The 13,434-nt window shown below is 43.9% G+C and overlaps 1 protein-coding gene and 1 long non-coding RNA gene across 2 annotated transcripts in view; one reads left to right on the forward strand and one right to left on the reverse strand.

Moving 5' to 3' along the window:
- The window catches only part of LOC148885947 (uncharacterized), an 11,466-nt gene extending 4,982 nt beyond the window's left edge, over positions 1-6,484 (reverse strand). Inside the window, exon 1 of the long non-coding RNA XR_016118091.1 lies at positions 6,405-6,484. This is a non-coding gene — a long non-coding RNA (uncharacterized LOC148885947). The remainder of the gene's footprint in view (positions 1-6,404) is intronic.
- Positions 6,485-11,613: 5,129 nt separating this feature from the next.
- On the forward strand, positions 11,614-13,224 carry junbb (JunB proto-oncogene, AP-1 transcription factor subunit b). Its single transcript, XM_089018976.1, has one exon. It carries the CDS (start codon positions 11,804-11,806, stop codon positions 12,782-12,784), a length of 981 nt encoding a protein of 326 aa, XP_088875102.1. The 5' UTR covers positions 11,614-11,803; the 3' UTR covers positions 12,785-13,224.
- The last annotated feature ends 210 nt before the right edge of the window (positions 13,225-13,434 follow it).

A 13,434-nucleotide genomic window follows, 5' to 3' on the forward strand; every position in this document is an offset into this window, starting at 1 on the left:
TTCAAGGTGCGGGTGGGACTACACCAGGTGGCGGAGAAACTAGAGATGTAGAGATATGCCCTGGAAAGGAGATGAATGAAGATCAGTCGCAGGAAGACGGAATATATGTGTGTGAATGAGACAGATCCAAGTGCAAGAGTGATGCTACAGGGAGAAGAGATAAAGAAGGTGGAGGATTTTAAGTACTTGGGGTCAACTGTCCAAAGCAATGGGGAGTATGGAAAAGACGTGAAGAAGCATGTCCAGGCGGGCTGGAATGGCTGGAGGAAAATGTCAGAGTGATGTGTGATAGAAGGGTTTCAGCTAGGATGAAAGGAAAAGTGTATAAAACGGTGGTGAGACCGGCCATTGTCAAGTCCTGCTCGAGGAGTGGTGACAGGACTCGAGGGACGAGGAAAAATAGTAAGGAGTTGTATCCAAAATACACGGTGGAGACGGCAAGTTCAAGAAAAGGTCTTTACTGAGACATGTAGGGCAAAACAGGGAGTAAGACAACCAAGTGGACAAACGGGACCAACCTGCGTACTGACGGAAGACAGCGAAACAACAGAGAATACACCGGCGCAACCAAGCGGGAACAGGTGGCTTTTAAAGCCAGAAGGCACAGTCAAGGAAATGAGCAACAGGTGAGTGAGTCCGGAGAGCAGGGAGGGGAGGGGCGCGCTCCTGGTGCTGAGGAGGATGTGATAGCCATGATGTTTGTACTGGAGACAGTGCCACTGAAGAAAAGATAGGAAGCACAGCTGGAGGTAGCAGAGCTGAACATGTTGAGGTTGTCCTTGGGAGTGACCAGGTTGGATAGGATCAGGAATGAGTACCTTAGAGGGACAACTCATATTCGAGGCTTTGGAGAGAAAGTCAGAAAGGCCAGACTGAGATGGTTTGGACATGTCCAGAGGAGAGAGAGCGACTCTTTCGGGAGAAGGAGGCTGAGTCTTGAACTGCCAGGCAGGAGACCGAGAGGAAGACCGAAGAGGAGGTTTATGGATGTGGTCAAAGAGGACATGAAGGTGTGAGAGAAGAGGATGCACAAAACCGGGTTAGATGGAGGACACTGATTCGTTGTGGCGACCCCTGAAAGGAAAAGCCGAAAGGAAAAGAAGAAGATTTATCTCTCTGTATCTCTGTCTCTGTCTCTCACTTTCTCTTTTTTTAAAGGTCCCCCATTAAACTTAGCTGAACCATATGTAATCAAATCTAAAGCCCATTGAGTTGAGACAAATCAACTTTGGTTTGAGGCTGATGTGGATCAATCCGGGCAATTTTTAGATGATACTGTGATAATGCATGGTCTTTGGGTGAAGTAAGGTGCAGAAAACACCTAAGCAGAGGTTTTGATACATGGCCTGCCATTGGAACCCCTAAAGGTGCATGTATGCTTTCATGTGTGTATATAAACCATGTGAAGGCGTGCAAAAGAACATGTACAGTATTTGCAATAATGCGTGTTTGTGTGTCTACGGAGTGAGAATGCTCGAGGCGCACCACCTACACATCCACCTGCTCTGCTTTTGAGAGGGGCCTCTTCAATCACAAGTCTGGGGTCATTATGGATGTAAGGTTCCATCGCCGCCAGGCCACGCTTAGCTATTCCTGTCCTTACACTTTGCAGCGAAACACGCAAGAAAAACCCTCAATTTAACATGCTCTATCAAACACGTGCTTGAGATCACGAGTGGCATATACTGTAGGTGATGCTGTGGCGTGATATTTTTTTTCTGTGATCATAAATGACGTCTCTGAATTTGACACAATGATGAGGCATGACAAAGTGGTGAACTGTTTTGACAGCCGCTGTGAAAATGACTAAGTCCTAACTTTCAAACAGATAAATGGCAAGGGCGCAAATGCTGTTTGTTCTCCAACAACAAGAAAACAACACTGCATTTGATCCACCAACAAATTGCAACTAAAGTCCCGGTTGTAGTCATTTTCTTGCCGAAAATCTTTACTTCTCCCCTCAAGAGTAAATACTTGTGCCGCCGACGGTATCAGTGCAAGTCTCAGTGCAGCCTGAAGGTTTCTCCAATCACCTTCCAACATGGAATTGGCTATTTTCCTCCGTATTCCCCAAATGAATTTGCAGTGTCAAGATTACAATAAATATTTCCTTGTTGGCACTGTAGTAGTTCAGAAACAAAACACGAGACTAAACCAGAACCAGTACTTCCGATAAATGCCATCTTGCTAATCTCGTGTACTAATTAGTGTACTCCGTAAACCACTACAATCGCTAATGGAGTTGCTGCTTGTGGTTTCTCTGGTTGCCTCTGCCCCACAAAACATGCTTGCCTTGACATTCCGAGCACCGGGCGAATAAACAAAATCTGTCTGCTGATGTCAATAAACAAACAAACAAATAAATAAATAAATAAATAAATAAATAAATAAATAAATAAATAAATAAATAAATACATAAATAAATAAATAAAACCACAGAAATAACTAAACAAACACACAAATAAACAAACACACAAATAAATAAATAAATAAATAAATAAATAAATAAATACAACATGTAGTCTGTAAGGAGGAAATTTTTACATATGCATGCAAAAGAGCATATATATATTCCAGTAAGGGAGCAAAAGCGTTTGTGTATGTAAGCAGCGGGCGGCAGCTATGTTTGTTGGAGAGTTGATTTTTACAGGCAATGATTTGCTCCGGGGCGTTCGTGTCTAGGCTTGTTTAAGATGTACAAGGTTTTTAGCATTGGGCATGGCACTTGGCAAGGGATCACGCTGTGGCTCCCCTGGGGCTCAACTAGAATTGCAGACACCAATAAAAAATCTTAGAACTTGTCCTCTTTTTTTTAAATGACAAAAACTACTGAAGCTGCTACTTTTCCATTGAAAACAGCAGAAAATCTCATGGAGTTGAACACGAGCTTCACTGTGAACTAGTTTGTTTTCGAGACAGGCTTCAGACTTTCTACTTTTTATATAAATCTTTGAAAGCTCTTGTCCCTTCATGAATATCAGTCCTGGAGTGGTGGAGGTGGTGACCAGAAGGGTTGTTCCATAACCTGCTTCACTCATGCAACCACATTCGCGTGTCTGCCGATTGTTATTTTGCCCAACGGCCAGCACAGCAGCAAAGTACACCCGACGACGAGATGAAACACACCACAGACAATAAACAACAACATAATTTGTGTCAGTGTCAGAAGTGCTTCTAGCATGACGTTTGAGCTGTAAAGACAATAGCAACATGAATGTGACTCATCCAAAATAATTGAAAAGAGCATATGCTTGCGTTGTTCACCTTGCAGACGTTCACCTGACACCTCACTGGGTGTCCAATTGCATTCGATTGAAAACTTCCTCACCCTCCAAAAGGGAGCCTTTAAATGGCGGTTCGACTGAGACGAGCATAGAAGTATCGGGTTAGCAAAAAGACATTTTTCCACACTAGTCGCTGCTGGTGTTTCTCAGCTTGTAATTATTGCTTCTCCTGGTCAGGTTATTCTAACGTGAAAAGAAATTAACGTCAAGTGTACCGGCCACAACACTTTGGGTGTTGGGAGGAACATCTGAAGGTGTGACACCTGTTATTAGTTGTTATTGTCGGTAACCGCATTGTTAGCGACAACAAGGGCTGAACTTTTGATTGACTTCCAGCGTACTTGCCAACCTTGTGACACCTGTAAACTCTTGCCAATGAAAGTAATGTCAACATGATTATTTTGAGGGTCAGGAGACAGCGACTCAAACATGCTTTTTCATAGCCTATTCTCAAAATGATGGTGGCACTTTGATATTACGCTCAGTTTTGTCATCTAAGGTGAACTACTTGATTAGTATAATGATGATTCTGACTTGAAGTTATTTGTGTGATTCCCATTGTTGGAAATGTAGCGGCCATCTTAGAAGGGACATCGGTCAGCACTCCTCATTTAAGTATACATTGATTTCTCTGCACCATTTTCTGTCTCTATAGCAAAGCTATGCCACGGTGTGCGCCATAAGGTTATTATCTGAGCCCTGAGCATCTCTGGTGTCATTTTCAGTCGAAGCAAGTGGCAAAATGGCCGCCCGGGATAGACAAAAACATGTAGATTTTGCTGGTTATTCCACATGCACAATATTAATCAGAAACCCATGTTTAGAATAGTGAGCCTACACAGAATGTATTCGTTTGAAATCATTTTGGTGTTAACCCCCCTTCTAATGGAAGCGCAAACCCAAATTTTCACCATACGGCACACAATGAAACCATAAGAAACACAGCGGCATTGGTTCCGTGACTGAGCCAAGCCATAAATGAGCAGAGCAACGTTCCAGAATTCCTTGGCGCATGGATGGGGATCAAACACGTGCAGATTGGAGGAATCCAAGAACAATTTAATTTGCCAGCAAAATACTGACAGGACAAATTTATGAGCGGAGCCGATTTGAAACTCAGAATGGATGCAACGTTTTTTTTTTTTTTTTTTGCGCCAACCACGCTCACCCAAAGCTGAATGTGCTCTAACACACTATGTACAGTTTTTTTATGAAACTGTTTTGCACATATACAATGTCGTGCGGCGAGACAGCAAGCAGGTGGAAAGAGGATAAAAGTTCACTCAGCTAGATGCAGGAAGGGTATTGTGAGTTTTCTTTATTTGAAGTTGATATCAGCTTTCAACAGACCACAGGTGACACCGCTCTCCAGCTTGTCCTTTGTCCCTCTTCTTCCTCCTCCTCCTCCTCGAAGTGACTGGCTCAGGCTGGCTTTAAAGGTGCTTCACCTGAGCTTCTGGCCAATCAGGTCCCAGAGGCAATTGGCCATTCCCAGGTGGTTGCAATCACCTTCTCAGAGTCAATTAGTGGTCGCCCAACTCAACTGTTTTGGATGGGGAGAAATGCGCACCTTTCTCCCATCCAAAATCCATGAAACACAAAATTATTTCACATTTCTTTTAGCATCATGACAACAGTATAAAGTTGCCATTTTTATTTTACTATGCTTTAGAATATCTTGATTTCTATCCTTTCACCCCCCCCCCCCCCCCACACCTCATCCCCTTTCAAATTGCTGCAGTGGACAGAAAATTTCCCCATTGTTGGACGAATAAAGGTTTTCTGATAGTGATTCTGAACAAGGCGTGCGTTTGTGCCTTTCATGCCTTTTCACTACCAGTATGCTAAGTCGACCATTCCTACCATCCTTTGGAAAAGGAAGCGATTAAAGATGCGTGCGTTGCTCAGGGTGTTTCCGTGTTGTCTAAGCGACGGTCACAGGCAATAGAAGAGGTTGAAAAACTTCGGTTGATTTGGATTCATGAAAAGCAGCTAGCCGGGGACTGCATGAGTGAGGGAATTATCGCAGAGAAAGCACGGAAACTTCACTCGGATATCGTCAAGAGGCAACGTGGAAGTTCGTTATCCATTGATGATTTCAAGGCTAGCCACGGATGGTTCGAGAACTTTAAGCATCGTACAGGGATTCATAGTGTCATTCGCCATGGTGAGACAGCCAGTTCTGACGATAAACCTCATCAGGTGTTTAATGGTGATGAAACTGTCCTTTTTTGGAAAAAGATGCCTAACCAAACTTTCATTACACAGGAAGCAAGGTAAATTATACTTTATTTTACTTTACTTATTATCACTTACTATTACTTTATACTTTATTATACTGTATAGTTATTTATTTTTCTACAGTCCTTATGGAATGTGATTCTCCTTCCAAACAGTAACTCCCTCCCACCTACCAACCTCCCACCCCATTCCATCAAGCCATCAACGACCATCACAAAGGTAAATAAAACTCCTTTATTATAAAGTACAGTTTATTTCTTTAATTACAATACATAGCCTATTTATTATACATAAAATATGATATATTTCGTGTAGTTTTAAGGATTACTTAGTAGATAATAATGTTTTATGGGGATCTGGGAATGGATTACAGTAAAGTCTCGTTATATCGATATCGGATATATCGATAGTCCCGGTTATATCGATACTATTTCTATGCACGCACGGAGAAAATTACATGCAAACAGGGTCGGATATATCGATAGCCCCGGTTATATCGATATTTTTTCGGACTCCCTTGAATATCGATATAACGAGACTTTACTGTATTCTCATTTTAATGGTTTCTTATGGGAAATGAATGTTTGGAAGACCCACTTTTCGCCTTACACACACTTTCTGGGAACCAATTACGTTCGTAGGCGGAGGTATCACTTTAGATAAATAAATAAGTAAATCAGCTTGAAGCAAAATATGTCAGTACAGTATATGATTGGATTAGTCACAGATGCAATTTTTTAACAGCTCATTTGGACACAGTTGTAGCAGCACACTGTTTCATGGCGATGTCATTCTATTTCAGTGTCTCTAAGACTGCGCTCTCTTATGCTATGACTATATTATAATTCGGATGCAGTTTCATACTAAACAACATCTTACCTTGCTGACAGCGCGATGGGAAATACCAGGGGATAATTAGGACACCCTTGTTTTCCATTCCGTGAAACATTGAATCACACTGCGACACCAATATTAAGCATATTGTCACTATCACTTTCCATTTGATGCGCAACGAAAACATGCCAGACTTGAAGTCAACCGAGCATTTCAAATCGAAGTCCTTCAAATGGGGCCATTTGAGGTTTTTGGTGGCTGACCGTTGATAGATTGGACGGCCGGCGGTTTGGTCTTCATACGGTTTACGCCCCAGCATCATGCGGCGCGATGATGTCAATGATGATAGATCATTCTATTATTAGACCCGGCAATAAAGCGGCCGTATTCACAAAGGGGACCAACCAACATGGCGCACGCTTGAGAGGCCCCATTATGTCAAAATGTGGGCGTCAGCCTTTCCGTCAAGAGGGCACTTTGCAAACAAACCTCATCAAGACTGAGCGTGTTTTTCTCTTTCCCCTTGCCCACCCGCTGGCCAATCGAAAACGCGCTGCTCTTTTCTGCTGAGTGGGTGTTTGCTGGAGTTGCGAAGGTCAGGGGAGGGGAGAGGGGAGAACTAAGAAGTGAGGCGTGAGCTTGGAGCTTTGACCTCCATCTGGCCTCGGTCGTGCCCGCGCAGCTCTGAGTCACATGGACCGAGTCGTCTCGATGAAGGGAAATGGCTCAGTGTTGCAAAGACGCAGACGACGGGCGCACTGCCGCCTGCCTCGGACAAAAGACGAGTTGTGCAGAGGTGGCGAGGGACACAATGGGGACAGTTTGAGTGGAGGAGGTGAGGAAAGCTCAATCTCCAGTATAAGCACCTCGTTGTGAAGGCCTGCTTTGTCAAACATAGAATCTGCGAGGGCAAAGGAAGCAACTGAGATTTTGGAACGAGGAAGGTAAAAATGTGCATGGTCAGAATGACCGAGAGGTCCTAAGTTCGGGTCTCGGAACTGTCACCGGTTTGAGTTCCGCTTGTGGACTATTTAGATTTATCATTCCGATGTCAAGATGTCATTTGAAGACAACAGAATTTGTCTTTCGGAAGCGAAATGGCTGTATTTTCCGGTGTATTAAATTTCTTCAGAAGATGACCCTGCACCTTATATGCAGGTCCGCCTTATATGTGAAGTAATATTGAGCCACGACACATCCATTTTCCTGTCGAAGAAGTAGTGCGTAACCCCAGCCTTTACTTTAACGCTTTATAATGTGCTGTGCCTTATATTTGGAAAACTTTCTATCTATTTACCTTATATTCGGAAAGCGTTTTTCATTCATTGGGGGTGCGCCTTATACTCCGGTGAGCCTTATACACCGGAAAATAGGGTCAATCACTGAAACAAAAGATACATTTCCGGTGAATCCTTTTAATGAATCAGTCTTTTTCTCCTCCCCCCTTTGCAGACTCGAACATGCGGTGAAGATAATTTGAAGAATATTCCACCCAAAGTCACATGCAGTCCAAGTACGGTTTGATTACGTAAAAGGCTTCTTTACAACCTCGGGGCTTTGCTGTTTCCATGCTCATTCAGGAATAGGCGCAGGTAACGCTCGATTGTTTTTGGCAGTCATCCATGTGACCAAATCTGTTGCCAAGCAGCTCATCTTGCCTTGAACCCTGTTGAACACCCCCTTCGGCCACCCCCGAAACCCCACCACCAAACACACACAAACAAACAAAAAACCAACACAAAATCCCGACGGAACAACAAATCCCGTCTGCAGACAAAGAAAGCAGAACCTGAAGCCTTTTTCTATACTTGTGCGCACGCCGCTTCTCCAAATCCAAACAGTCCAAACCAAGATGTGACTAATCAAGATGTGACTAAGACATCAGATGCATTTTTTTGGGTTTTCACAAAAGCTGGAATCTGATAAGTGAAGTGTTCCAACGAAACACCACATGTCAATGTTTAGACTTGAATTTCAAGCACGACTGGACATCAACAGTCTTAGTCATGAATCCATAACACACATTGTATAAATCTGCCTCTGCGTTCACCCATTTTTCTCTCTCTCTCTCTCTCTCTCTCTCACACACACACACACACACACACACACACACACACACACACACACGCACACGCACACGCACACGCACACACGCACGCACACGCAGGGCATAGGTAGTAGGAGTGTTTTGACCAAGATTTAGCATGATGGCAATATGCCACTGCATGAGTCTTCCCGTAAACACTCACCACTCTGGACCATAAAATGTACTTTGCCAAAATGTCACTGGGACTGCGGTCAACCTCGGCCGCAACTCTGAATAAAACCTCAACCCCAACGCAGCGAAGCAGCGGCTGAAACGAACAGCTGCTGCACAGAGAATAGCATTTATAAGGGAGGTGGCAAAGTCGATGGACAACACTGCCAGGAAGTGTGTTGTTTTTCTCTGTTTATCCATATTCCCATGGAGACTGGCGAGGAGGAATAGAATTAAAACAGTCCTGGTAAAGACCAGACAATTTCCTCACATCGCTATTAGCAATCATTTTCCAAAAAAAGGCTGGCATCCACTTTCAAAGTTTCTCAGGAATATGGTCATTTAGCTGTATGTTTTTGTAGTAGTTTTTCCTTATGACAGTCTTTTAGCTTAATGCTAACAACCAATGCAAAGTGCCATAGACAAGCAAATTAATAACAATGTTGGAGTGGATTAAATAGTCCTAAGAAGCAACCTTGACCACAATGACAAACAGATGTCAAAAAAAGCACATTGTTTGAAATATATGACTTCTTTTCTGTTAAAAAAAAGTTTGTTTACAAAATAAGTTAGTGCACAATGGCCACCATTTTTCGCATACGCAAGGCAATCTGGGATGATGACGCGGTATGGTTCTTGGTATCTGTTGAGGAAAACAAAACCATTACAAACTACTACTAGTGTCAGCAAAAAGGATGGATAAATCCACACTGACAAGCTTTGAAGGCCATTTTCAATCAAATGGAAATAAAGACGGGGGGCCATGCCTCCATAGCTTTTCCTCAGACTCATTGGAGGCCTTTCATCACACCCACAGAAAAACGGATCCTGTGACTGTTAAGTGACCTTGAGAGTTTTGAAAGGCACTTATAAATGAAATATATTATTATTATTGTTGTTGGGGTAATTCACCATACGAACATGTTTAAACATCGCTTTCTAATCTTTGTTTACGTTTTGGACTTCCTGAGACGTCATATCCTGCCTTCCCTTACATGATGTCACATCTACATTACGTCACATCCTATTGCGTCACACCCTGTGCGCCATATAAATGCTCTCCCAGTTCTCCTCTCTCTCTCTCTCTCTCTCTCTCTCTCTCTCTCTCTCTCTCTCTCTCTCTCTCTCTCTCTCTCTCTCTCTCTCTCTCTCTCCACGCTTCCTCCTTAGCCGACACCGTGATGTCGCCGCTGTCTTCAAGATTAAACCAACTTTCTGTTCAACACCTGGCTTCCTGATGATTTAACCATCCTCTGCCATCAACGCCCACAGAAGCAATGAAGCAGGGACGAACAATCAAAATAAACCCATTAATTATTATTATTATTATTATTATTATTATTATTATTATTATTATTATTATTATTATTATTATTATTATTATTATTATTATAAGACACTGTCAAGATACAAACCAAATACAGTGTCCGCTATATTTCCTCTCGAGGATTCTCATCAGTCACAATGACTGGTGAAAAATGTGCTTAACGAGGCAAAAGACATTGTGTGTTGGACAACTACCTGGACAACACTTCTTCTGCAGCTACGGATGAACGCAAGCCACTGGACAATAAATGAAATTGAGAAAATGAACAATGCGACATGCTCGTCAGCCAACCTGACATCAGTGTACAACAGGTCTGGAGCGCCGCTGCTGTTTTCCAGCAATCACGGTGCAACACACCTGATTCAAATGATCGACTCATCAGCCAGCTCTGAAGCGGCAAAATGATCATGATGATTTGAATAATAATAATTATAATATATTTCATTTATAAGCGCATTACAAAGCTCTCAAGGTCACTTTTCAGTCACAGGATAAGTTTTTTTCTGTGGATGAGCAGCGGCAGCCACACACGCCAAAAGTAACTCGAATAGATAGAAAGCTATCTAGCTACATAGTAGTCAATAGATAGCTAATAGATAGCCACGTAGACAGATAGCTATATAGCCAATATACAGCCAGCTAGACAACTAGCTACAGGTGCGTTACTCCTGCAAGAGCTTGAAAACAGGCATGGCAGCTGCACTTGAGGACTGACTTCTGGTGTCAAATATATCCATCTTGCGACAGATGCATACATACGCTCAGGTAGACATGCAGGTCTGATGTAATAGTTATAAAAGATAGAGAGATACATCAGTGTTCACGATTTACAGATGCATTCAAAAATACAAAAAAAGCCAACAATTTCCCAAAATTGCATTCAGAAAAACACGTTTGAAGTAACATTCAATCCATATCAATTTATTTGCAAAGTTGATCTTAAATTTCGCAATTATGTGATATTGTCGTTTTAAACTATTTTATGTATCTACTTTATTTAAAAAAAATACATGATATCCGAGGTCTTTTCTCTCCCTGCAGATGGAAAAAGTCCCTTACTACATAGCACACGGATGGCACAAAAGCAGGAATGCAGTCCTGGAGGGAGTGGGTTCCCGGTTCTCCCGGAAGGGAACTACTACGTCAGCCATGCCCATATTAGGAATGAGGACTTCCTCCACATAAGACCGCACCATTTCCACGGGTAACTCCTTTTTAAATTTCATGAACATTTAAATAATTCACGTCAATTCAACAAAAGAAGGGATAATCATGTGTTATAAAACAGGGTTGTGCGTATTGTATTTAACACTCGTGCGTGTTTGTGACAAGAATTAAAACTCAAATCAAATTAGGTATAATTCCACCGCCAGTTTGTGTGTCAAACGGGCAGTTTTAAACTACTAATCAGTTCGATTAAAGTTATAAATAAAGCTCGGGGTCTGTATTTATGTCGAAAATGTCCTCAGAAACCCACGCCGAGGGCTGTCTTGCCTCCAGCCTTATTTACAGTCGCTTCTTCCCGGCATCTGCGTCACTGACAGAGGCGTGCTTTCCGTAGAAACTGGCCAATCACAGCGGAGCAATAGCCTGACAGCAGCCGTGTGTCCCAGTGGCTATAAAAGCGCCCGATGAAGCCGACCGAGCACCCTTTCACACGCAGCAACGCGCACATTTTCACGCAGAACTCCGCGAGTTTGGAGTTGCTTTTGCCTTGATTTGTGGGACTTTTTTTTCAGTGCGAGTTTCTGTTGTGCGGACATTGTTGACAAGACGAATTGATGCTCGTTCGCTGCTGACTTTTTGACATTTGTTGAGACTGTTTCAATAAGCAGCCGGTAAGCTTCCTTTCCCGACTTTATGTCAACAAAGATGGAACAGCCTTTTTATCATGATGACTTTCTGTCGGCTTACGGCCACTCAGACGCTGCCATGCACGACTACAAGCTGCTAAAGCAGAATATGAATTTGAACTTGACAGAGCCCTATCGCAACCTGAAATCGCACCCGAGGGCCGACACAGACCCATACCACGGGGGTCAGCAGGACGCGGGGACCCTGAAGCTCGCATCCCCGGAGCTCGAGAGGCTCATCATCCAAAACAGTAACGGTGTGATCACCTCCCCGACCCCGGGGCAGTACTTTTACAATCGGAGCATCACCGACGAACAGGAGGGCTTCGCCGAGGGCTTTGTAAAAGCTTTGGATGAGCTGCACAAGATGAACCAAATGCCTCATTCGGCGTCCTCCCTCGGCGCCAGCGGAGTTACCACATGCTCGCCGTCGGCTCCCGGCGTGTTTGGCTCGGGACTGCAACCCGAACCGCCCATCTACACAACGCTGAACGCCTACTGCCCCAACAACGGCCTCTCTTCGTCCGCCCCCAGCTACCCCATGGCCACCATCAGCTACTTGCCGCCCCACCACCAGAGCCACCCGCACACTTCCGCGCACGCCGCTTTCCAGAACCCCCACCCGGGATCCGGACTTCACCCGCAACGCCTCGTCGCTCTCAAAGAGGAACCCCAAACCGTGCCGGATCTCCTGAGTAGCGACGGCTCGCCCCCAATGTCTCCCATCGACCTGGAGACCCAAGAGAAGATCAAGGCGGAGCGCAAGAGGCTGAGGAACCGACTGGCGGCCACCAAGTGCCGGCGGCGCAAACTGGAACGCATCGCTCGCCTCGAGGAGAAGGTGAAAGGTCTCAAGAGCGACAACGCGGGTCTGTCGAACGCCGCCTCGGTCCTCCGGGACCAGGTGGCCCAGCTCAAACAGAAGGTTCTGACCCACGTGAGCAGCGGCTGTCAGCTGATGCTCACAAGCAAGATGGAGGCATTTTAAACGCAAAGACTACTTCAAAATGACTTTAAGGTGATACACACTGGAGTCACGCTGCGCATAGAGCACCGCAACAACGCGAGGCAGCAACGAGGACTTTGTACACGACCGTGTTGTGCTAAAAGACTGATTGAAATGGTACTTCTGGATGCTGGACACCCTCAAAGAACCTTTCAACACTTTAGCCGCGTGGCATTTGAAATGGGCAAGAAATGCCCTTATTATATATAGTTTACTAAATGGCACAAATTGCTTATCAACGTATCTTTGTATATTTGCCATTGATGGGATTGTCATCAAACGCTGCATACCTTCTTTGTGTAAATTATTGTTGTTTGCCCCGGTTGACCCAGGCAAACTAACCCTGTCCGATGTTTACAATGTCCTTTTTTTGTTTTTTTAATGTGTGACATGTATTTAAGTAAAGAGTCTCCAAAACATGACGGCATTGTGTTGATGTTCTCTTTTCATAAACAATGTGAGGGAAAAGGTCACTACATGCGTGAGACTCTCAATGCGCCGCATTGACATCATTGACCTTCATAGTTGAGAAATATCCCCAGACCTTTTGGCCACAGAAAGAGTTCAAACACTTACTGGAAAGAAAGTGCGATAAAAAGGGTTGTTGGTCTTCAATGTGGGCACAGTTTTGA

Source organism: Hippocampus bargibanti, linkage group LG17, assembly GCF_051943395.1.
Source record: "Hippocampus bargibanti isolate YZ-2025 linkage group LG17, ASM5194339v1, whole genome shotgun sequence".
Classification (NCBI taxonomy): Eukaryota; Metazoa; Chordata; class Actinopteri; order Syngnathiformes; family Syngnathidae; genus Hippocampus; species Hippocampus bargibanti.